Consider the following 26,026-nt stretch of genomic DNA (forward strand, 5'->3'; position numbering starts at 1 on the left):
CAGGATCACATGGGCATGTTCATTCAAAAATTACATCCTTGGCACACTCATCTGCCACTAAGCGGGAACCCTTCAGGACACTCTCATAGTAATTCTCAGGGCAGCGATGCTCCTTGCCCTCCGGCGGCCCCTCCTTCACCAGCTTCACTGTGTCCAACTTCGCCCAGTGCACCTTCGCCCGGGCAAAAGCCCTATGTGGACCCTCGATGCAAACGGACCGCTTGATGACTTCAAGCCGTGGGCAGGCTTCCACAAGCTGCCTCACCAGACCGAAGTAGCTGTCGGACAGGGGCTCGCCAGGCCACATCCAGACTATAAGGCCCCTCATGGCCTGTTCGGCCGCCTTGTGAAGTTCGACCAACTGCTTCAGCTGGTCGCTCAAGGTCACGGGGTGTTCGGTCCCAGTATACTGAGACCAGAACAACTTCTTCGTTCAGCTCCCCTCCTCAGCCCGGTAAAATTCCGCGGCATCCAGTACACTACGGGGAAGATCTGCAAACGCTCCTGGAGAGCTCCGAACTCAGGTAAGAAAAAGGAAAGTCTCCTTCACGTGCTTGCTTTGCATAATGAATGCCTTACCCGCTGCTATCTTCTTCACCGCGTCAATCTCCTGGAGAGCCTTGTGGGCTTCGGCCTTGGCGCTCCGGACGCTTTCAAGCACCTGCGCGAGCTCGGACTCTCGCGTCTTAGAGTCAAGCTCCAAGGACTCGTGCTTTTTGGCGAGAGCCTCGAGCTCTTGCTGCACCTCGCCTACTCGGGCTTCTTGTTTCTCCCGTTCAATGCATTCTTTGGCCGCTTTGTCTTCGGCCTCGGACAACGCCTTCCTCAGGGTCGCCACCTCAGTCGTGGCCCCTAACAAATCCATGTTGATCCTATTACTTTACACCCGAACTTCTTTTTAACCATATAGACAGGGGTATTTCTTACCTTTGCTCTCTTCGAGCTTCCTCTTGGTAAGGCCGAGCTCGTCCTCGGACTGCTTCAGGTCTTGCTTCAGCGCAGAGACCTCCGCAGTACGTGCGGCAGCGGCCAGCAGTGAAGCCTGCACATACACATAGACATAATCTAATTAGACTCCTGAGTCACCATTTGATCCTCTATTCGGCTTTTCTTCGCGAACGCCGAACAGAGCATCTGGGGCTACTATCTATGCGGTAATATTTTCCTATATTTTGATTGCGTACCTCAAAGCCTATTAGGAGGCTGGCACAAGCTTCGGTCAGTCCGGACTGAACCTTCTCGACCACCGTACTCATGATAGTGCGGTGCTCTTCTTCGATGGAAGCACTGTGAAGCGCTTCCAGCGGGTTGTCCAGTGCCTCTGGTTGGACAGAGGACACCGGCATGGATGGTTGGCCCCCCTGAATGGGGGACCGCCTGCCGGAGTCCGGAACCATCGAAGGTTCTGGCGCAGTGTCTGGCTGGGGCCCAAACTCGAAGCCCGTAGGAGTCTCGCTCCCTTGGTACCCAGGGTCCGGGAAGTCGCTGCGAGGCGCCCCCAGGACCACCTCCCCTTGGCTCGGTGCCTTTTGAGACAACACCTCGGCGTTGTCCGTAGGGTGAGGGGTGGAAGCGGTCGGAAGATAACCGTTGTTCATATCCGATGAGTCCAAAGAGCCGCTCGACGAGGGTACGTCGAGATGAGCTCGGGACGGACTGCATAATCATGTTCGGCCTGAGGAGGGGCAGTGCAATAAAACATACCATGAAGTACTATGGTGTACAGACACTTATGACTTCGCCAGGGGCTTGTCCCTGGGTAGCCACTCGTCGCCGCTGTTGGCGGCCGTCGTGGCACAGTCTGGAGGGAGGGTCCTTCCCTTCTTGGACCCTTCGGCCTCCCCGGATGGGTCGCCCTTCCTTTTCTTGTCTCCCCCGGCTAGGGGGGAAGAACTTTTCTCCTCCTCCTCCTCGTTTCCGTGGGAGGAGTGCGCGTCGGAGTCATCGGACGATGAGTCCAATACAACCTTGCGTCGGAGACCCTTTCGGGTCCCCGTGGCCTTCTTCTTGGCCTTCTTTGCCGGCACCTCGTAAGGTGCCGGAGTCAGCATCTTCGTTAGAAGAGCGTCTGCAAGATCTTCGGGCAGGGGGCTGGGCAATCAAGCTACTCCGCTATCTCTATCCAGTCTTGTTAATGACCTGGAAGCTTAGATCCAGCACATAACTAAACCGGGGCAAATAAATACCCTGAGAGATATAAAAGCCTACCGGATTGGCGCGGCGCTTTGCGCTGAGTCTGCGGTCCTCGGTGAGGGAGGGAGGAATCTCGGTGCTCTTGAACAACACCCTCCAGACGTCCTCGTGCGTCGTGTCGTAGAGCTCTTGCAGCGTCTGGTGCTTGGCCGAGTTGAACTCCCACAAAACAAATGCCCGTCGTTGGCACGGAAGGATCCAGCGGGAGAGCATAACCTGGACGACGTTGACAAGCTTGATTTTCTTGTTCGCCATGTTCTGGATGCAGGTCTGGAGTCCGGTCAGCTCTACCGAAGAACCCCAGGACAGGCCCTTCTTTTTCCAGGAGGTGAACCACGTGGGGATTCCAGATCGAAATTTGGGGGCCGCCACCCAGTTGGAGTCACACGGCTCGGTGATGTAGAACCACCCCGATTGCCACCCCTTTATGGTATCCACATAGGTGCCCTCGAGCCAGGTGACATTAGGCATCTTGCCCACCATGGCGCCTCCACACTCGGCTTGCTGGCCACCCACCACCTTCGGCTTGACATTGAAGATTTTCAGCCATAGGCCGAAGTGGGGCCTGATGCGGAGGAAGGCCTCACACACGACGATAAACGCCAAGATGTTGAGGATGAAATTGGGGGCCAGATCATGAAAATCCAGCCCATAGTAGAACATGAGCCCGCGGACAAACGGGTGGAGAGGAAATCTCAGTCCGCGAATGAAATGGGTAAGAAAAACTACCCTCTCATGGGGTTCGGGCGTTGGGACGATCTGCCCCGCATTTGGCAGCTGGTGCGCGATATCCGCAGCCAGGAATTCGACTTCCCGTAACTTTTTGATGTTCTCCTCTGTGACGGAGGAGACCATCCACTTGCCTCCTGCTCCAGACATGCTTGGAGTGGTTTGAGAAGAAGAACGCGAGCTTGGGCGCTAGAGCTCGAGTGTGCGGGAATGGTAAGCGAGGAGGAAGAAGGCATGGGTGAAAAAAAGTAAATCTTTGTCCCTTTATAAGGGCGGAAGAGGCGATGTGTCTCCCCACTTGCCTGGCAAAACCGCTTATTCCCCAGGCACCGTAATTGATAGCGCGGTTGGGTTACCCACGTCCGTATTGGTGAGAATCCCGTGATAAGGGGAACACGATCTCTGCTTTGACAAGACGTGTCAAGGAAACCGCCTCGCGATATCTGCGGAGCTGGTTGAGAAAAGCGGTTCGAATAATAACCGGGCCATGGCGTGATGTCATGCTGTCAAAACGTGTCAATAGATTAGATTTGTAGAAATATTATTCTCTCTACGGTGGTATGTGGAACTTATTTTGCAGGGTCGGACACTATCCTTGTATTCAAACTCTTCCATGGTGTATTCGGAGGAGGAACCCGCCTTGCAATGCCGAAGACAACACTGCACGCCGGACTCATCGTCATTGAAGCCTGGTTCAGGGGCTACTGAGGGAGTCCTGGATTAGGGGGTCTCTGGATAGCCGGACTATATCCTTTGGCCGGACTGTTGGACTATGAAGATACAAGATTGAAGACTTCGTCCCATGTCCGGATGGGACTCTACTTGGCGTGGAAGGCAAGTTAGGCAATACATATATGTATATCTCCTCCTTTGTAACCGACCTTGTGTAACCCTAGCCCCCTCCGGTGTCTATATAAACCGGAGGGTTTTAGTCCATAGGACAACATACAATCATACCATAGGCTAGCTTCTAGGGTTTAGCCTCTTTGATCTCGTGGTAGATCAACTCTTGTAATACTCATATCATCAAGAACAATCAAGCAGGATGTAGGGTATTACCTCCATCAAGAGGGCCCGAACCTGGGTAAACATCGTGTCCCCTGCCTCCTGTTACCATCCGCCTTAGACGCACAGTTCGGGACCCCCTACCCGAGATCCACCGGTTTTGACACCGACAGATGTTTTCAAAGACTTGGCACCTACTCCAAGATTTAGAGGTCGTCTACATCATGATTACCTTATATGTAACCAACCTATGTGTAAACCCTACACACCCCTAGTATCTATACAAGCCAAGGGGCATGATTCGTAGATAACACACAAGGATCTCGTGGTAGATCAATCTGTAATCTCTACTTCGTCAAACAATACAATCAAAGCAAGACGTAGGGTATTATCTCTTTGAGAGGGCCCGGACCTGCGTAAATCCCTATCTTCTGATAACATCGCACAGAAGCTACCTTCTCGGGATCCCCTACCCGAGATCTGTTGGATCTGACTCCATCAACCTCCTAATCCCACTCGCTGCTTCCACATCTACTGGTGCCCCACCGCCGGCATTGGTTTCGTTTCTTGCCGTCGACAATGTAAATTGTGGCCCGCACCATACCCAGGGTCATCGTCGCCCATCGGCACACTGTCTCCACCTCCACAGTCAGTGTCGAAAGACATGGGGTTCACCAGCCTTGCTACCTGGACGGCCAAGGACGGTCCCTTCAACAGCCGAGACTCATCCATGCCCACCCACAAGGTGTTCGGCCATTTGCCCAGTCGAGACTCGTCCACGCCCGCTGTTGTCTAGTAAGGTACAAATTCACATCACTCAAAAGGATCATGGCGGATAACTCGGACAAGTTTTTTTTACAATAACTTCATATGTTCATCATTGTCTAAAGAATCGTCTGGTGATGATTGTGATGTTGCGGTTGCTACACTTCTCGTGGATGAGCACATTGCAAGGCCGCGACCATTGTTCAGTGGATCGATACTGGGCGATGTTCCTGGGTTGAATCATAATAGAGAAAACGTGCATGTCCTACTCTTCAATGATTATTTCCATCAGACAAAACAACTATTCCCTACCAAGCTTTTTCGGCGATGCTTCTAGATGGGGAGACCATTGTACAATCGTATTTGGCAGGGAGTGATGGGTTATGATTATTACTTCAATTGCAAGTATGATTCCCTTGGAAGGGTTGGCTTGACCTCTTATCGGAAATGCACTGTAATTATCCGGATGCTTGCATATGGAGTTCCCAATGATCTGGTTGATGAGTATGTAAGCATGCATGAGTCCACATGCCTTGAGTCATTGTACATGTTTATGATTAGAGTGTTTGGCCTAGAGTACTTGAGAGAACCAAATGTTGAGTATACAACCCAGTTGTTATTGATCAATGCTTCTAGAGGCTTTCCGGTGTGCTTGGGAGCATAAAGTGTATGCACTAGGAGAGGAAGACTATCCATTTGATTGGCAGAGGCAATATAAAGGACATGTTGATGGTTGCACTCATGTTCATACTTGAAGTTGCGGCATTACAAGATCACTGGATTTGGCACTCATTTTTTTGGCATGGCAGTTTCTTAAAATCACATGGTGTTCCCGAGGATTTCGGAAGGCAATTCCCCAGAGGTCAACTATGAGATCAATGACCATCAATATAACAAGGGATACTACCTAGCTGATGGTATCTTTCCTCCGTCGGCTCGTCCTGCTGCCGGGCGCGAGACGAGTCTGGTCCTGCTTCCGGGCGCGAGACAAGCTCGGCCCTGCTGACAGGCGCGAGACGAGCTCGGCCCTGCTGCTGGGGGCGAGACGAGCGATGGAACACAACTGTGAGAGGACCAACCCTTCGATGAAGGTAGCGCCCGAATGACGATGAGAGGAATCGAAGGTCGACAAGGGCACTCACCGACCGGCCGATGCCGAAGTCCAGCCGCCGCCATGAAATGACCCAGACCACCGTCATGAGCCACCACCACGCCGTGGCAGCCCACACATCCACACCGGGACCCCGAGGGGCAGCCCCGGGCCATCCCGGCAGCAGGAACGCCACCACCCTTGCCGCCAAAGGTCGCCGCACGCAAGGGCCGGCCGAAGCCCACACCGTCGCCACCAGCACGAACCACCACCACCCTTGCACCGCCACCCGCTGTCGCATCACCAGACGCAGGCAACCGCCGCCCAAGCCACAGCAGCCCCGCCGCCAGTGCCGCCCGCCACCACCTCGCGGGGCCTGCGCCGCCATGCCAGATCTGTGATGGATCTGCACTGCCAGCATGAGACCGCCGCCCACCTCGCAGCTAGACCGAAGGCCAAGCCGCGCGACCCCGCTGCAGCGACCCATGATGGGCTGCCACCACCTCCCCGCGCCGCCTGCAGATCCCCAACCACCAGAGCCGCCACCACACCAGATTTGCAGGGCGCGCCGCCGCCACGCAGCCTCCACAACCGCGCACCCAACCGCCGTCGACCCGGCCATGCGCGCCGTCGTCACTGAGTCCTGGCCAGGCCGCCACGTTCCATGCTGCGTGCCCCGGCAGAGGAGGAAGAAGGCCCCGCCACGAGCCACCACAAGGGACTTTGCCCCTAGCAGTGCCTGCCGGCGGCGGATCCACCCGAGCCGCCCGCGGGGGACGACGCGGGCCGAATGGCCTCTTCCAGGACATTAGCACCCACTTGACAAACAACTGTGGACGAGTTCTACTCGCCAATGATTCAACAACATATTAACAGAAAAGACACATCTGTGCTGACAAGGTTTAAGATACGAGGGCGATGAAATTGCAGGACGGGACAGACTCTGGTTGGAAATTTGTATACAGCTGAAGCCTGAAACTGCAGCAACATCTATCTTGTGCGCAAAGCTTTAACCGAGGGGTGAGGGCGCAGCTTTATCTCCAAAGGTCTTTCACCTGACCGTAGGATAGCCGTCGCCCGTTGAGGATTGCAGTGGTTGAAGCTTCAGTTTCGTCGGACTTGAATTTCCACTCTGAAAATGAACCACCATACCTGCATCTCTGACTTTCTTATGGGCGCAAATGAGATTGTGAGAACGACAACCACAACTCTGCTCAAAGACAACCAGTAATGTATTTCCCAACACACCCTGAACTTGCTTTTACAGATTATTACAATTCCTCTACTAACCTGGTACTATAGACATCATTAACTCAACTAGTAGTGATGTATTTCCCAGCTCCTGCATCACTGCTATGATTACCACGCCATCCAAGTGCAGTATCAGGATCAGTCATGCAAACCATACCTGCTAGTTTACTGAAACTGAAATTGTCAGGGAACTCGTGAACCATCCCGACTTGCTTGCATACTGCAGGTCAGGCTTCCATTACCTACAATACCACAGCATTTTCTGGGGAAGCAGTTACCCACAACTTGAACTCTTTTCTTGAGAATTATGGTACATGAGGCCTTTCATTCAAAGCTTCCTATACACTCACTTCCCTCTGGGAATGTAAGTTATAACACCGACCTTGTACAGCTAGGAATCAAATTACAACTGCCCAGATTCTCTAAGGATTCATTCCAAAGCTTGCCACATTGTGTAACGATTCGGTATTCGGCTAAGACAGTCTGTGCAACTTCTACTCACTTCATTCACTACTACTCGATGTAAAATATTAGGAGACCATGACAGTTCTAATGCAAACGATACAGAGGAACTAACTGCAGTCCCCTCCACATTTTCTCATCCGGGCTTGGGACCGGCAAAGGCAGTGTTAAACTACTCCTACTTAAACACAAAAAATAGCAAACACTACAAACAATTATATTCAGCTAAGCATACAAGCCACGCAATCAACCAAAGGCAGCATTGGCACGACAAGCGATTGGCAATAAATATCCACGCAACGTTTTCACAACATCATAAGACTGACATGGGGCACAAACAAAGAATGCCATAAATTCCAGAACTATCTAGTGGGATGAGCTCATGAGCGAGATTCAAATCTTTGCACAGAGAAAGCTTTCATAGTTTATACAGGGTCAGAGGACCCTAAGATGTGTGAACAGATACTTCCCTGTCTGTAAAATCTATATATTATGTAGTATGAAACAGAATGGGTTTGTCTAAGCAATCAACAGGAATCATCAAATTAGTACTTTTGCTAGTTGCCAACTATATTAAAACTAGGAAATTTCCAGAAAACTACGAATATGTAATTAAAGAGAATATGTGGTTCAAGATTCAGAATCCAGATCAAATTAGCAGTTCGCCAGAAAAGAAGGTCAATTAGCCATTAGAGGACAGCCAGATGTGAATGCTATGAAATTATAGATTTACGTAATTGAAGATTCCATAATCCATATCAAATTAGCAGTTCGGCCGAAAAGAAGGTCAAATTAGCCATTAGAGGACTGTCAGATGTGTAAACGCTATGAAATTATTATATATTTAATAAGAATATGTAATGGTAGATTCCATAATCAAGATCAAATTAGCAGTTTGCTGTAAAGAGATCAAATGAGCCATTGGAAGACCGTAGAGATGTGTCTTTAAATCCAGGACGAATGAGGTATGAAAACAAACTGCTGTATGTTGAAAGTAATCAGCGGGATTCATCATCAAATTTGCCAGAGTGTTTATGAATCGTCAAATTAGCCAGATTTTTTTGTTAGTTGTCAATTTAACGTAGGAAGTTCCCCAGCAAACCGAGAAGATGCATTGAAGAATCCAGATCTCACAAGAGAAGCACCAATGTGAATAACATCACTTCTGAAAATCAACTCCATATCAACAAACCAGAATCATATTCAGTGGACATGAGGAGTGTTCAGGGCAAAATATTTGTTCAAGCTTCTAGTTCAGAACCTTCAACTCTCCATTGTTTTATACTCCTAACATCTTTAATATCCAAATATCAAAGTCATCAATATTACCAAACTACAGGAGGCCACTACTGTTAAACCAACACAAATGCGAGGGTGGGATCTTTCAGTTAAAAATTATGTGCACACTAAAATTTGATTTGTGTCATAAGATGAACCTAAAGAACGTATATAAACAAACCAAGTACAATCATGGACAAGAGTATGTAGAATAGTAGACTGATAAATCCAAGTATGACCAATTCACATATATTCATATAATATGATTTAACATTTTTACTGCATTCAGAGCTCATGTACATATGATCTTTACTTCCTATTGGGTGATAAATTTGCAAGTTGAAAGATACAAGCAGCCAAATACCAAAACCAAACTTCATGAAACAGTATGGTAACCAGGTAATTAATAGCCAAGTCAAACTTCGATAATCTGCTATACAAACTGAGTAGGAACTGATATTTCCATTTTGGACCCTTGTTTGAGACTTCTAGCATTTTCTTGATTCGAGTAAAAGATAAGATCATATTCCATCCAAACCACATGCAAGTTGAATAAGAGACCGTAACCAGCAGGATGGCACAACAGAAACCAGGTAAGATGCTTTAGGACAGTTGAAAGAATCATCAGATGTGCACACTACCAACTCCAAGCTGCACCAAAGATATGAGGCCACTGAATGCAAGTTCAAACTGAAAAACATCACAAAGACCAAATCATTATGCTTCAGGATCAGTAATCAGAGGTCAAAACCATCAGGAAAGTCCATTTGCTTCACCAAGTCCCCGCGCTAACTGACTATCCAACTCTACAGTCTTGCAATAAAACCTCCAACAATGCAAATCAATGAACGGCCCAAATATAATCAGCATACTTAAAGTTTCTTAAAGGAAAGTCAGACCATAGTGAAATCTGGTAAATCAGTTGAAACAGGCATGGAGTCCAAGTGTAAGTTTTTGTGGTTGCAGAAGATTCTAAACGAAGATCCCAAACAGCCATCAGACGAACATAAATCGAAGAACTTAATGTGCCACTCAAATCTGACATCACCAAGCACAGATGAGGAATCCAGTAAACTAATGTGACGAAACATGGGAAACTGACCTGCCTCGAGTCCCCTTCACCATACGTTCACAACCCACATGGAGATTTACTTCCAGACCAGATCAAGATCCAGTCCTGCAAGCCAAATTGTAGAGGCGGCGATAACACATGAAACAAACAGACCGTCTACGAGACACTGACCTGACTGCATGTACAGAGCAAAGGTTTGGGCCCAAACTCCTAATAAAAATTATATATTGCCAACCCACACACGCAGAAGACCAATAAAACACAGGGATCAAGAGTTAGTCATCGCCCACATGGCCTGGGCTAAAGAAAAATCTGCAACCATAGGAAGGGCAGGGGCAAAAACCTATATCAGAGAGATGGCCAAGTAACTAAATGAAATTTAAAAAAAGGAAGGTAAGAGTCTTTTTCGGTTGTAGGATGAACCATTAGTTGAAATCTCTGGATCATCCTATATATTCGTGCTGCATATGAATCTGTATTTAAAATATTGTCTAGTAAGATAATTTATAGATTATGTAAGTTGCAATGAATTGAAACGACACTGTAGACTTCGAAGATCAGTAGATGGATTCATCATCAGGCTGGACAGGAGTTTGTCAACTACAACCTGCAGCGAGCAAGAGACCGTTTCTATAAAAAAATTGTTAGGGGAAATGCTGCTTATAAATAGCTAAAGCATGGATGATTGAGTGGGAACAAGTAAAGCCTGTCTAGGGTCAGGTATGGATGATGGAGGACAACAACGCCGGTTCCAAACTGCAGTTATATCCTTTCCAAGTCAGTATCTGCAAGAGCTGATAAGTACTAAGGCAAAGAAAACCTAATGTCTAGAGAGTTCAATTATAGAGTAAAAAAGGTTGAAAAAGTTTTTAGTCATAGAAGGAACTGCCATGCCGAGGCAAAATAGGACCGCCTTCTAATCCATATTATTCCAATTTCTGGAGAGCCACCAAGAAATAGTATAAATCAGAATTGTGGGAAACCAAAACAGAACAGTGGAGACGAAAGAGTAAAACAGAGAGTGATAATTATCCAAACATAGAGCAGCAAGATGCGTCGCTCCCGCTAAGCCATATAATTCCAATTTCTGGAGAACCACCAACATATCCAAATATATCCTGCACATAGGCCCAGACTCCCTAAATATATCCTGCAACTGATACACGCAGAAGGCCAGCACGGGGATCAAGAGTACAAACAACAAATCGATCCAGAGAGAGAGAGAGATTGCAAACCAAACGATTTTAACAGAGATTCCGATTCACTACCAGCATGGTTTGGGCTTAATCTGCAACCAAAGGGAGGGTAGAAAGAAAAACCTAAATTAAAGGCATAAACAAGTAGCTACGTGAAACAAAATATAAGAGGTGGGTTAAAAATAGTCTTTTCATTGTAGGATGTTCCATTAGTTTGAATCTCCATTGTTGAACCTTTGCAGATCTGTATTCAAAATATTTCCTGGTAAGATAATTCTAAAGGTTGTCTAAGTTATGATGACTTGAGAAAATAGTAGATTTAGAAGAACTGCAAACAGATTCAACTCAGCACCAGGTTGGACTTGAGTTCATCAACTACAACCTGCAACGAGGAAGATACCTTTCTATAAGTTAACAGGAAAACTAGGCTCAGCTAAAGCATGCATCAAATGTTAAGGTTAAGAGGTAAAGGGCAAGTAAGCCTGTCTCGGCCGCGAAGGTCAGATAGACAACACTGGTTCCAATTATTTCACTTCCAGGCCAGCATCTGCAGGAGCTAAAGAATTACCAACTAAGGCAAAGAAAGTAATGTCTAGGAAATTCAATAATCAAGGGAGGACAAAAGGTCAGATATGTTTGGGCCACAGGAAGAACCGCCATGCTGAGGAAACATAGGATCACCCGCTAAGCCGTATATGTCCAATTTCTGGAGAACCAGCAACAAATCTAAATCAGAATTGTCGGATAACTAATTGAGCTGTGGAGAAGAAATTAAGCAGAGAGTAATGATCATCCAAAGACAGGTCAGCAAGAAGATAGGTCACTCCCGCTAAGCCATAATCCCAATTTCTGGACAACACTGGTTCCAATTATTTCGCTTCCAGGCCAGCATCTGCAGGAGCTAAGAATTACCAACTAAGGCAAAGAAAGTAATGTCTAGGAAATTCAATAATCAAGGGAGGACAAAAGGTCAGATATGTTTGGGCCACAGGAAGAACCGCCATGCCGAGGAAACATAGGATCACCCGCTAAGCCGTATATGTTCAATTTCTGGAGAACCAGCAACAAATCTAAATCAGAATTGTCGGATAACTAATTGAGCTGTGGAGAAGAAATTAAGCAGAGAGTAATGATCATCCAAACACAGGTCAGCAAGAAGATAGGTCACTCCCGCTAAGCCATAATCCCAATTTCTGGACAACCATTAACAGATCCAAATCAGAATTGTCAGGGACTAAAATTGAATTGTGGATTAAATAGAGGGGTTCATAATCATCCAATTACAGATCAACAAGAAGATAGGTTGCTCCTGCTAAAGCCCAATTTTTGGAAAACCACAAACAAATAACAAATACAGATCAAAACTGCCAAGGACTAATTGTACTGTGCAAACCAAATAAATTGAATCTGGACAGAATTCATTAACCAAACGCAGATCGCAAGTACCAGGTTCCAATCCAATCAGTCAAAGTGATGAACAGAAACCAAATATCCACCAATTAACCCCATCTCTGGAAAACCACAAATATAGATCAGAACTGCCAAGGACTAAATTGTATTTTGCAAACCAAATAAATTGAACCGGGGCGGAATTTATTATCCAAACGCAGATCAGAAGTTCAGGTTGGTAAGAGATCCAAAGCTTGATAATCCAATCAATCAAAATGATGAACAGAGACCAAATCTCCACCCTATGATTCATCTATGCAGAACTACTACCCTCCTGCTGCAAGCAAAAGAGCACAAACACACACCAAACGATCAGTTGCTACAATAAGAGTCCGCCAGGACCTCAAATCCACCTCATATTAGCTGATGATGATGGAACACATGATGAGAACCACACGACCGCACGATTCAAATCTGACCTGCCTCAATCCCCTTCGACATACAACACCACAGGGATCTCCACATTCCAGATCCAGTCCTGCAACCAATGTGTGGAGGGAGGCAAACAACTAAACCAAACAAACCGTTGATACAACACTGACCTGATTCATTGTACAGAGATTTGCCCATAGGCCCAAACTTCCTACAGGATAAGAGTACAGAGAACAAATCGACCCATATAGAGATAGATTGCAAACCAAATGATTTTAACAGATTTTGAATTGCTACCAGCACGCTCTGGGCTAAAATAAATCTGCAATCACAAGGGGGGGAGAAGCAAAAAAGCCTAAATCAAAGGCATGAACAAGTAGCTACGTGATATAAAAATAAGAGGCGAAGTTAAAAATGGAGGAGTCTCTTTTTTATTGTAGGATTTGCCAAGTTTGAAGCTCCATTCTTGCACCTTCCCAGATAAATCTGAATTTAAAATATTGCCTAGTGAGAAGATCTTAAAGGTTATCTGAGTAATGATGAATTGATTAGAGATCAGAATTAGAAAAAAACTGCAAACAGATTCAACTCAGCATCAGGTTGGACTTTGCATTCCTCAAACCTGCAACGAGCAAGATACTTTTCTGTAAATTAGGGGGAAACTAGGCTCAGCTAAAGCATGCTTCAAATGAGGAGGAGGTAGAAGTTATAAGAAAGTTCGTCTGGGAAGGTCAGGTAGATAGCACCGGTTCCAACTATATCCGTTCCAAGACGGTGTCTGCAATAGCTAACAAATGACAAACGATAAACTAAGGCATAGAGAACTTGTCTGGTGTGCTTTAATAACTATATTACTGATGAGTAAGAAAAATTGTTGAGCCACAGAAAAAGAACCGACATGCCGAGGGAAAATAGGACCACCCGTTAAGCCATATAATCCAATTTTCTGGAGTACGAGCAACAGATCCAAATCAGAATTGTATGGGGAGTAATTGAACTGTGAAGAAAAGGAAATAAACAAAGAGAGAATGATCATCCAAACACAGGTGAGGAAGAATGACAAGTCGCTCCCGGTAAGCCATATAATCCCAATTTCTGGACAACCATCAACAAACCTAAATCAGAACCGACTGAGATTGAACTGTGCAGATGAAGGAATTAAATAGAGGGGGTAATTAATCATCCAAACGCAGATGTTGCTCCCGCTATGGCGTGTAATCCAATTTATAATTTCTGGACAAGCAAAGAATTCAGATCAGAATTGCATGCCGTTAACTACTGTGCAGACCAAGAAACTAAAATTGGGAGGGATCCATTTATATTATCCAAACGCAGATCGCAGGTTCAGGCTGGTAAGAGATCACAGGCTTCATGATACGAGAAGATCTGGCCATATCAGGACAATAACCGCTGAACCGTAACCTTAAACAATCAGAAATTCAGAATAACCGCTGAACCTTAACCGACGAATCAAAATAACCATGAAAATAAATCAAACCTCCATCTCCGCAGAACTAGCGCGCCCTCTGGCTTCCTCTGCATCTAGGGTGAGAGCACAAGACATACCAAAACCGAGATCAGCCGGCACAATATAAGAGAATCTTCCACGAATTGAAGGCCTCGAATGGATACACCTTGAACTAACGGACGATAGGGAATAAATAAACCACAGCGCTCGGGCAACGACAGGATCACACGGGCCATGTATCCATTTGATTGAAATCTGGCATCACGGACGAACGCAGAGGAAGCGATCTGAACTCGCACGGGAAACTGACCTTGCCTCGGCCTCCGGCTCCATATCAGAGCTCCAATTCCAAAAACCTGGCTCGACGATCCTGCATGCAACCAACGCGCGGGGACGCGAACACGACGAGGAACACGGGATCCACAGTTGCAAGCACACAAAACAGATTCTGAGGAGGATCCGCAAACCAGATGGAGGTCCCAAACGGATGAATTCCTCGGTCGATCGATCGCTTCCCGAGCTCGCACGGAGGCGGAGGAGGCCGGGCCGGACTCGCATACCCTGCGAACACGGCAAGGCAACGGCGACGGCGAGTCAACGAACTCAAATCAGACGCGATTCGAAGCGAATCGAGAAACGGGGAGAGGAGGAAACAGTCGCGCAATCGCGAGGAGGCGAGAGTGGGGGCGCGGCCCGTCGCGAACGAGAGAGTTGGGAAGAGAGGAAGGGACCGGAGCGCGGGGAGGAGAGGGCGCGCCTGGGGCGCCTTTTGTAGCCGGGGCAGAGGCGGTGGGGGAGGCCTGGCGCCTGGCGCCAACCGATTCCTTTCCTTACCGGACACGGCTTCGCCGCGCTGGCGGGCCGGTGGGCGCTGGGCGGTGGAAATCAAAAGGGAGTCGGGCTGGTGGGGTCGGGCTGGATCCGGACCCGGTTCGGCTCGGGTGGGTGGGCGGGCGGCAGGTAGAGATAGGAGTAGGTCGGCAAAGCCACGCCACGCGCGTCCGTCTCGGGTTGGGTTGTGTGGGTCTGGGGCGTGGGACGCACCGACGGGCCCGGGAAATTTCTAGGCTGCTCGGGAGTCGCGCCGGGCCATGTGATGCGATGCCGTGTGTGTGGCTGCCATTGATCGCTGACCGACCGTGTCCGCGAGGGACCGCGAGCCACGACGAACGCGTGGATGAGAACGTGGAACGCGCGGTGCGGGGGGCGGTAGGGCTGGTGGATCGTTGTCCCGGTCCTTTTCTTTTTCTTTGAAAGCTGATCGGTCCTAAGGCCAACTCCACCGCGCGACCGTATTCTGTCTGCACCCGTCTGTTTGAGTAAAAGGGACAAACGAGACGGTCCAGCGCGTGGGTGTAAACAGACATTTGTCCGCTTTTGACCCATCCCCGGCCTAAGTTTGCGCCGATTTTGGGGTGAAACGGACAATGCGCGGACGGACTGGACGCGCGCGCTTGTCCTCCCCTGGCCCGTCTGTCGGTGGAAGAAACCACCCCCCCCTCCCCAACGCTCATTTGGCGTCATTTCCCTCAAAAACTCTCACGTCCCTCCCGCCGCCCCCTCTCTCCCCCGTCCATGGCTGACGCCCCGCCGAGTTCCGGCGGCCTGGCCGTCGACCCGCCCGCAAAGGTGAAGAAGAAGGCGCCAAGGAAGCCGCGGTCGGAGTGCACGCCGGAAGAGATCGCCAAGTTGGAGGCGGAATCGACGAAGAGGAGGGAACGGAGAGCGGTCGTCAAGGTCAATGCCGCCGCGGCCAAGATCGCCGCCCAGCGCCATGAGCTGGAGGCCGCGCGACGCAAGGCCGCGGCCGGCGAGAAGGAGGACCTCGTCAACAAAGCGCACACCATCCTCATGCTTGCCATGGGCCGTCCGGCCGGGTTCTCTAGAGCGGCCGTCGGCCCGGCGAGCACAGGCTCGTCGGTCGCCCGGCCTACGCACTGCCAGTCGCCGACCTCGCGCACCACGGCCATGTCGCCCGGCTTTCCTCCGCCAAGGCACGACGGCCAGACCCGTTTCTCGGGGTCGCCGGACGTGGGCTTGTTCGCGCCGTCGACACCGCACCCCGCGACCGTCATCGACCTCAACGTCACGCCTGGATCCAGCAGCGGCGGCCAGCCGTCCGTCGAGATGCAAAGAAAGCAGGCACGGGCACCATTCATGGGCACCATGTCGGGCCCCCGCATCTTGTTTGACGGAATGTCAACCCCAACGCCAACGGTCGACGACCCCTTCTACAACCAGTACATGGAGGAAGTGATCTTCGAGGGTGGGCATGGCCATGCCTACGACCCCGAGGAGACCCAAAGTCAGGATGGCCGTGCCCAGTACGTGCCCGATGAAGATGCCGACGCCCGTGCTGACTACGATCATGGTGACTCGTGACATGAAGACGATGACATTTATGTAGAAGGTGATGGTGATGAAGAAGAAGGCAATGACGTTGATATTAGTGGCGAGCCATTGTTCATCGACGAGCTCACCCAAAGAGCGGAAGCACAAAAGAAGAAGAAGAGCATTCGCACGGGTTCATACACACAAGACGAGGACAAGTTGATTTACCAATCTTGTATGAAGATTAGCCAAGATCCAAGGACCGGCGCCCAACAAAAGGGCATTGTTTTTTTGGACGAGTGTCCACAAAACATTCAATGAAAGAAAGATGTTCGAGCCCTACCAAATTACAAGCAACCGTGGCATCGGCTCGATTCAAAAGAGAACGGCAACAAGTATTAAGCCGCATTTGAGAGCATTCAAGTACGGCCTGTGAGTGGTCTTGGCATTGGGGACACGGTATGCTCTCTTCTTCCTAGCCCTTTCCTTTCTACGGCCATGAGACTTCGGCCTTGTATATGTTTGCGTGTTCACTTCTTGTTGATCATGTGTTGCAGGCATTTTAATCTTTGGAGGCATTCAAGGCCCGGCACAATAACAAGCCATTCACTCTTACACCTTGTTGGACGCTCATCAACAATTGCCCTAAGTTCAAGGACCAATACCGTGAACTACAAAGGAAGAGAGGACTGAAGACGACCAAGTTCGTCGGAGGTGGAGATGGTGAGGCGTTGAAGAGGCCGAGGGGCAAGACCAACTCCAAGGTTGATGACATACGTGATGCCTCATCCATGGCATTACATGACACTTTGCATGGCATGATATCTCAAAAGGATGTGAGGGGCGAGAAGAACTGGCAAAGCAAGGACGAGCAAATGAAGCAATACCTAGACCTTCAAAGAAAAAAGCTTGAGATGGAGGAGGCAGCCAAGAAGAGGAAGATCGACATGGAGGAGGCGGCCCGACAAAGGCAGCTCGACATGGAAGAGGCCGCCCGGCAAAGGCAGCTCGACATCGAGGCCGACAACGTCAAGGCCAGGCAGAGGCAGTTCGACAATCGAGGCCACCAATGCTGCCACCAAAGCGAAGGAGGTGGCCCTTGCGATCATGAGCGTGGACTTGGCGAAGATGAGCGACAAGATGAGGGCCTGGTTCGAGGCCAAGCAGAAGGAGATTCTCGACGCCGAAGGCCTGAACTAGGTCATCCGATCGGCCGTGGCCGTTTTTTTTAGGCTGGCATGGGTGCCGCCCGCCCGCTGGGCCGCTATGTGCCGGCGAGAAAACATTCATTTTGATGGCCGGCAGCCGGCGATGGACGTGTAGGTTGCTGGCTCTGTTGCCGACGTGATGAACCGGGGCCGCTGGCCTGAACTAGGGCTTGTCATTTGAAAGGTTGCTTCTGGTTTTTTAAATAGACGTGGACATGATGAGGCAAATGGATGCGGCCGCGCGCTGGGTGCACAGCCACCGTATTCAGGACACGATCCCAAATCGCTATTCAAACGGATAGAATCCGAATAAAACGAACGTTCGTTTAGGGTAGCGAGGTGAAGATGGCCTAAGGCTGGTCATAGTGGGGAGTAACTTAGACTAGTAACATACATATGTTACTAGTCTATGTTACTACCTTCATAGTGGGTAGTGTCATAGGTGTGGTAACATAGTTGCCTTTATTTATTACTTTGTAGACTCATTATGCATTGGAAACCGCTATGTGATGGTAACATATTATGTTACTCTATTTGCCTCTCTCCTCATTAACTACTTGCCACATCATCATTTTTGCTTATGTGGCATCTATGTTACTACCTATATTACTCCCACTATGACCAGCCTAAACGTGGTCCGCGGAATCAGCTGCCGCGTTTACGTGTTCAGTGTGCTCACACGTTATTTTATTTTAATATTTCAGGACTCAAGATCGCATGATTGTTCCATATTGGTTCGAGATAGCTTAGCGGCCAAGATTGTATTTCAGCTTCCGTCTAAGCTGCCACAAACACAAGAGGTGCAAAACATACGGTTTTCATCGTCGTTTTATTATTTGAGCGATGCAAATATAAGTTTTTGCAGGCGCACATCTCATAATCCTTATCTTCAGACTTCACTTCACGTGCGCAAGCGTGACTTTTATATTTGTTTGCACCCACTCCATCCAACTTTTCTTTTTCAGATTAGTAATGACTAACGCGGAATTCAACTTACAGAAAATTTTAGCTGACCTCTATTATTTGTCATTTCATTTATTTTTTCTTTGTTGAGGGTATAACCTGCTACAATGACACCCAAAGGTTAACTGGTTTTAATATTTCTGGGATAAGCAGCAGGAACCCTTGACTGAGCTGGCTGAAAGGTGTCAAATGAGCTCATAAAGGTGCTAGTGATCTCCTGGATGCCATGGGAGAATCAGACAGCAGGGGCTCATAAACTGAGCTCTTATTCTTGACCAGCTAGTGTCCTCCGTCTCACTTTTTTCATCGGCATAAGCATGAGTGGTGATTAAGAAAATAACAACTGCCTGAAACCAAGCAAAAAAAGAAGAACCTCTCATCAGCCACGTCAAAATCGGTGCATTGGCATTACAAATTGGTGGGTTCAGTCTCCTCTCCATGACTTTCTATTTTAAGAAGACATCCCTTGCCCCCTCACCACAACCCGCACCAACCCATCCGCGTAACAGCAGCAAGAACCAAAGAATTATGAAAAATTGTAGTTCGTGAATTAACTTCAATCCACCGCAAGTATGCCCGCTATTACTAGCTTTCGGAGCACCATCCATTAGTCGCTAATAATGCGTAGATAACAGAGGACCATTCACTGAAAATACAATGTACGCACATTTCGTACGAGTGAAGGAACGCGAGTAAATAACAAGTAAATAATGTAGTTCATATAATTTCTTTTTTCAAAACAAGTTGACAGTAATCACTTACTGAGTTTAAGAACTCATAATTCTAGTGAAATGCATGAAAATTATTTCATATTTTTTGCAACTGTCATTTCCAGACTAGAAGCATCGCATGGTGCACCAAAAATGTACTCACATGATATAATGATCGACCAAACCAACCAGCAAAAGTACTTGGATTAAAAGCCTGCAAAATATGCATATATTAGTGAAGGCAACACAAATTTGATTCCAAAAAATTACAGATAATTTATTGCATATACCGAGTTACTAAAAGAACATATAGAACATATGGATGCTGTCAACAACAAATGAAAGGAGATATAATCTACTACCTCCGTCCCATAATGTAAGAGCGTTCTTGACATTACACTAGTGTAAAAAACGCTCTTATATTATGGGACGGAGGAAGTACCTTCCAGCCTGGCAGTAAAGTAAAATTTCTGGGTTCTGTGCCACTGTCTTTTCAGATAAATCCTTGTCCAGGGCAGTAGTTAGAACAGGAATGCTTGACATTATAAGCCATCAAACTAACTGAATTGAATAAACTTGTTCGGTAATAGCTGAAACAAAAGAAAAACTGCATGCATACAATATGGGAATGCTGACAAGAGCAACTAGTATCCAGTATGCTTAAATGAAATATGAGAAAGATATTACATATACGATCTGAAGGTGCAATAAGGACTCGTGACTTTGTTTGTTACTTAAGAGTATCTGAATAAAGCAAATTAACAATGACTTGTAGAACGAATACTGCGAAAGGAAGGGAGTACGGTTGTGTGAGTATCATCCATGGACCTGAACTCTGAACTCTGCCAAGAAGGAAAAGCAGAAATAAAAAAACATCAGAATTTCAGTGCATTTCAGTGTTTCAACCATCATGTAATCAAATTATGAGACCAACAGTTGAGCAATTTCATAAAACACAAAAAATTATCTAGGTAACATATAATCAAACTCTTGCCCACAACTTCAGTTTTATTTTAAACATTTCAGGGGAAAAGCTACACTGTTGTTCACATCAACACAGCTTGGGATATACTTTTGGCTTGCTAAATCTTCTATGAGCTCTGTTTACATGAGAAACATCTCAAGACATTAGAACGATGGCCCAGTGATATTTTAAGGAGAAAGCATACAAAACTCAGCAAGTGGTTAGTATTGCATAATTTACTACCACGGTTAGTATTGCATAAGATTTAATGAGACTTGGAGCAACAATGAGCTGGAAGCCTGAAATGATAGGCATCAGTGCAGCGGCTTGAAGACTTGGGAGTAGGGCGACACGACAGCCTCCTGCACCATCTTCCTTGGGTCGCCTGGATCGGGCCCCCACCTCACCTCGCTCATGTTGGGCGTCTCGACGAACATCATGGTGAACTCGCCCACCTTCTCCACTCGTCCTCGCTTGCCGGCGCGCAAGAACAGGTTGTTGCCCCTGTGGTACGAGAAGATGCCATCCGTGAGCCGCACGATGTCCCCAGGCTCGAAGGCATCGCACTCGGTGCCCCACAGAAGGAAATGCACCGCCGCCGTCTCGTCAGCCACTAGTGACGGGCATGTCTCCTCCCTGCCGTGCGCGTTTGCGTGGGCTGGGCGGGGCGCCTTGTCGACCACGATGAACGTCGTGTTCACTGTGTTAGTCGCTGCCGGGACGAGGTCCTTGAGCTTCACCTCCATCCTCCCGCCACCTATAGCTTCTTCGGCCTGCAACAGATTTATTGATAACCAGAGTAAGTGCGCATGAACTAGCTACATTTGCATCATAAAAGTACGACCTCACTGCATCTAGTCCATGCTCAGTGTTCATGACGAAACAGCGTTCAGCCTGTACCGGGCAATTGAACGAACACCTTGTGGTCATCCGAGATAAATCTCTAGACCAGCGTCCAGGCAATAGAACCAAACGCATGAGAAAGAGAAGAAAAAAAGTGTGGCGATCTTGTCCCTTTTGCGTTATCGTGATGACGCGGGCTTGCCTTTATACCGCCGCCTGAGTTAACCCTCGCTCTTCGCCATTTCTCCCCACCGGGGCCTCTGCTCTGCCTTATGTTTGGGTTGGTGTGATCCAATCATGTTGATTGCGGCAGGACCGATACTCATTTTGTCCGACCTTGTTGGGTCCGTCAGACGAACCACATCACCCTCCACCCCATACTCTAGCCCGATACACGACTCCTCCCCCTGCTCCATCCCTACGCAATTTCATCCACCACTACCAACTCACCTACTTAGTTTTGTAGATCAAGTGCACAGACTAAAGGTAGCTCAGTCAACTTCTACAACAGCCGCTGGACTTGGAAAGAAAAAACGGGAACTTGAAAATCATGCTTCCAAAATTGTAAAACCAATGATCTACCATACCCAATAGAACTATCTTGCAGCAGGCCATTAAAGCACCTTACCCAGACAATCAAATTCTATTTTTTTTCTTTTCCTGGTAGAACAATTCTAACCAGGGTAATTTTTGTGTTAACAATAAAAGTACAAATGTGTTGTAAATTTCTCCTCGAGTTTGAACAGATGAATCAATGTCATTGAAAGGAGTAGGACATGTCTGTAAGACTGTAACTCTATAAAAAAGATAACATGATGCACTGCCTAATAAATGCACCTCAAAGATTGCTAGAAACCCTGTTTGAAAATTACAGAGCAGATGAATACAATGAGTGAGAGGATAGGTATCACTATTAGCAGAACATGCTTAAGTAATTATCAAAAGATAATATTCCTTAGGCATCGCAGAACAGTTTAGCAATAATAAGAATGGTGCAGCCGACATTCTGTTCTCAGCTACTCCCTCCGTTCGGAAATACTTGTCCTAGAAATGGTTGTATGTAGACTTATTTTAGTTCTAGATACAACCATTTCTAAGACAAGTATTTCCGAACGGAGAGAGTAGATGCCAAATTCAGACAGCCTAATACAAAGGTGGAAGCTCCTTCTAGTTCCTCTAGTATACAACAGAAGGAAACATTGCATTCTTGGTGGGTGCTAGTGTGTAATATCGGTACTAAGGTTCTCGTGGGAATATAGACTTGAATATTTATTTAAACCAAGCATCAAAACTTAAAAGTAAAAACGTATTCTCCAGTGAGACATGTGAAATGAAGCAGCATCTCCGAGTGCAACTCTAGCCTACAAACACTATAACAGTAACACATAATCTGAAATTCTCTCTGAAAGAACTACATATAATCTGAAGAATCATACAGCGGCAAATAATGACAGGCTGCAACCACCTATTATATCTGTATGTATGTACCACTACGCTCCAGAATAAGGCTGGCCAAATATGTTCAATATGCGATACCAAATCAAGTGCTATCCAGGATTTAGTTGCAAGCAGCTTCGACCCTGCACCTTCTATGCAAATGCAATGCATGCCTCGGTTTCTAATCAAAAGCTAATGAAGAACTGTCAGCGGCGGACCTGTAGGATACCCTATCCCACATCTGTTTCCTACTTATCATCTATGTGATGTTCTTCAGAAACAGATACTAACTGCAAGTCTGCAACGGCATTAAATCCAGTGAGGAGATGGTGGTCACCCCACCCCAGTGGCACGAGCAGCATCTCTCTGGCCAAAGACTGCAAGGAAGGCTCCGGACAACGGGGGCCGGGGCGGAGGAGGGGAGAGGCGGAGGGAGGTGCCCGTGTCGGGGCGGAGGAAGGCGACGGACAGGCTGAGGGCTCCGTCACCAGAGAAAAAGGTAGAGGGGGCGCAGATCTTACCGGAGAGAAGGCGGCAGTCGTCGCCCGCGCCGCCGCCTTCGCCTCGTTGTGCGGTAGGGATTTCTTGCACCTCCCTCCGCCTCTCCCCTCCTCCGCCCCGGCCCCCGTTGTCCGGAGCCTTCCTTGCAGTCTTTGGCCAGAGAGATGCTGCTCGTGCCACTGGGGTGGGGTGACCACCATCTCCTCACTGGATTTAATGCCGTTGCAGACTTGCAGTTAGTATCTGTTTCTGAAGAACATCACATAGATGATAAGTAGGAAACAGATGTGGGATAGGGTATCCTGCAGGTCCGCCGCTGACAGTTCTTCATTAGCTTTTGATTAGAAACCGAGGCATGCATTGCATTTGCATAGAAGGTGCAGGGTCGAAGCTGCTTGCAACTAAATCCTGGATAGCACTTGATTTGGTATCGCATATTGAACATATTTGGCCAGCCTTATTCTGGAGCGTAGTGGTACATACATACAGATATAATAAGTGGTTGCAGCCTGTCATTATTTGCCGCTGTATGATTCTTCAGATTATATGTAGTTCTTTCAGAGAGAATTTCAGATTATGTGTTACTGTTATAGTGTTTGTAGGCTAGAGTTGCACTCGGAGATGCTGCTTCATTTCACATGTCTCACTCGAGAATACGTTTTTACTTTTAAGTTTTGATGCTTGGTTTAAATAAATATTCAAGTCTATATTCCCACGAGAACCTTAGTACCGATATTACACACTAGCACCCACCAAGAATGCAATGTTTCCTTCTGTTGTATACTAGAGGAACTAGAAGGAGCTTCCACCTTTGTATTAGGCTGTCTGAATTTGACATCTACTCCCTCCGTTCGGAAATACTTGTCTTAGAAATGGTTGTATCTAGAACTAAAATAAGTCTACATACAACCATTTCTAGGACAAGTATTTCCGAACGGAGGGAGTAGCTGAGAACAGAATGTCGGCTGCACCATTCTTATTATTGCTAAACTGTTCTGCGATGCCTAAGGAATATTATCTTCTGATAATTAATTAAGCATGTTCTGCTAATAGTGATACCTATCCTCTCACTCATTGTATTCATCTGCTCTGTAATTTTCAAACAGGGTTTCTAGCAATCTTTGAGGTGCATTTATTAGGCAGTGCATCATGTTATCTTTTTTATAAAGTTACAGTCTTACAGACATGTCCTACTCCTTTCAATGACATTGATTCATCTGTTCAAACTCGAGGAGAAATTTACAACACATTTGTAATCATCAGGAGCTTGAGCGGTAGAGGAAGGTAACATAATGAACTCCCCATGTAGAGATAGTAGGGCGTTTAGGACAGTAGAGAAGTGTGTGCTAATGGTCCATAAAGAACGCTTGTAGGTGCCACGCAACATCCTCATCTTAATACTATGACCAACTACAAGGAAGAACATTGCAACTTTCTCTTCCACTGTCACATATACACTATCACAAAGGCCACATCTCTCCCTTAACATGGTGCAAAGGTCATGAAGTTTCGTTTAGTTAAACGCAATTGATCATAGCATGCCACTGCAGATCCATCATACATGCATTTAAGCAAATATTTCCTATTCCTAATCTTGTCCTCATCATCATTAAAAGTTCCTAGGTCCCTTGGTCCCCTATTCCTTTGTGTAGTAACAAATGCTAATGCAAGAGCACATGTTTCAACAAACAATTTAGTCAGAACAATTCTTTTCCTCTTCCGTCTTTTATTTTCTTCATTTATCCTCTCAACCAACTCCAATTGATCTGACTTTGGGCTGTACAATTCAGTTTTATTATCTAGATGTAAAACATCGCAGCAAGACATCACATGCACAAATGCATAGCAAAAATAGGGGATTTCAGCCATATACCTTCACTCGGCCTGCAGATCGACGGACAATTCACAAATCTGCACAATACATAAACAAAAACTTTGTTAATAATAGAGAACAGAAAGATCCTCACATGAACAAGTTACAGGTACAAGACAGTAGGTGGGCGCCATGGGCTGGTCCGCTGGTGTAGGAAAGGAGATGGGTACAGGGGATGGGCGCAGCGGACAGGGAGAAGGCCCGAGGCGGAGCGCCCGTGGCCAGAGGAGACCTGCGCCCCTGCCATCGCAGCCCTGCTGGTGGTCGCCGTGGTCTGCTGGACGCCGGCAAGATGCGACCTAGACCGGGGACGGAATAGGGTGAGGGGGTCGGGACGGGCAGAAGCGGACCGGGGAACCAGCGCCGACGCCGCCGCGGTCCCGCTGGTGCTCGCCGGCGAGGTCCTCGTGGTGGCTGCCGAGATGCGTGAGGACGGCGATGGGGACAGGAGAAGGGAGCGGGGAAGGAGATGGGTAGAGGAGCAGGGAGCGGGGCCGAAATCGAACCTTGGGGTGGCTGCCGAGCTCCTTGGGACTCGCCGCCAGGCTCCCTGTGGTCGCCGCCGAGCTCCCTGGTGGTGGTCGCCGCCGAGCTCCTCGTCTCCTTCTTTTCTTTTTTTCCTCGAGGACGAGGGGATAAGGCAGCGAAGGGGTACATTTTGCGGGAAAGCTGCAATTCGGAGGAAATCGGAGCGCCAAGGCTCCGTATCGTTGGAGGGAAGTTTTGGTGGGACTGAATACGACGCTGAATTTGGTTTTGTTTCCGAGCGGCAATTCACAGTCCAACCAAACAGCTGAATTGTAATCCAGGGAATATCAAATCCATTTAGGCACCTTAATTCGGACATCCAAACGCAGGCTAAGTGT

General features: G+C 47.6%; 1 protein-coding gene and 1 long non-coding RNA gene across 4 annotated transcripts; both read right to left on the bottom strand.

Moving 5' to 3' along the window:
• Positions 1–8,996: 8,996 nt before the first annotated feature.
• On the bottom strand, positions 8,997–15,064 carry LOC119353133. Its single transcript, XR_005170320.1, has 2 exons — positions 14,361–15,064; positions 8,997–14,284 (listed from the first exon to the last, which is right to left on the bottom strand). It is a non-coding gene; the product is annotated as an uncharacterized LOC119353133 (long non-coding RNA).
• Positions 15,065–18,900: 3,836 nt separating this feature from the next.
• On the bottom strand, positions 18,901–25,817 carry LOC119353134 (SOSS complex subunit B homolog). 3 transcript variants are annotated; one of them, XR_005170321.1, is made up of 4 exons: positions 25,667–25,817; positions 25,161–25,198; positions 19,706–20,384; positions 18,901–19,179 (listed from the first exon to the last, which is right to left on the bottom strand). XR_005170321.1 is itself a non-coding variant. In XM_037619725.1 (3 exons), exon 3 carries the CDS (start codon positions 21,250–21,252, stop codon positions 20,821–20,823), a length of 432 nt encoding a protein of 143 aa, XP_037475622.1. In that variant the 5' UTR covers positions 21,253–21,279; positions 25,161–25,198; positions 25,667–25,817; the 3' UTR covers positions 20,421–20,820. The 3 variants fall into 3 exon arrangements, 2 of the variants coding, with proteins under 2 accessions (XP_037475623.1, XP_037475622.1); XM_037619725.1 differs by lacking the exons at positions 18,901–19,179; positions 19,706–20,384 and adding an exon at positions 20,421–21,279; XM_037619726.1 differs by lacking the exons at positions 18,901–19,179; positions 19,706–20,384; positions 25,161–25,198; positions 25,667–25,817 and adding exons at positions 20,420–21,279; positions 23,308–23,375.
• Between the last annotated feature and the right edge of the window lie 209 nt (positions 25,818–26,026).

This window comes from Triticum dicoccoides, chromosome 2A, assembly GCF_002162155.2.
Source record: "Triticum dicoccoides isolate Atlit2015 ecotype Zavitan chromosome 2A, WEW_v2.0, whole genome shotgun sequence".
NCBI classification, from domain to species: Eukaryota; Viridiplantae; Streptophyta; class Magnoliopsida; order Poales; family Poaceae; genus Triticum; species Triticum dicoccoides.

What these genes read in the sequence shown, in the direction of transcription:
- LOC119353134 (XM_037619726.1), bottom strand. Translation starts at nt 21,252, where the DNA reads ATGGAGGTGAAGCTCAAGGACCTCGTCCCGGCAGCGACTAACACAGTG.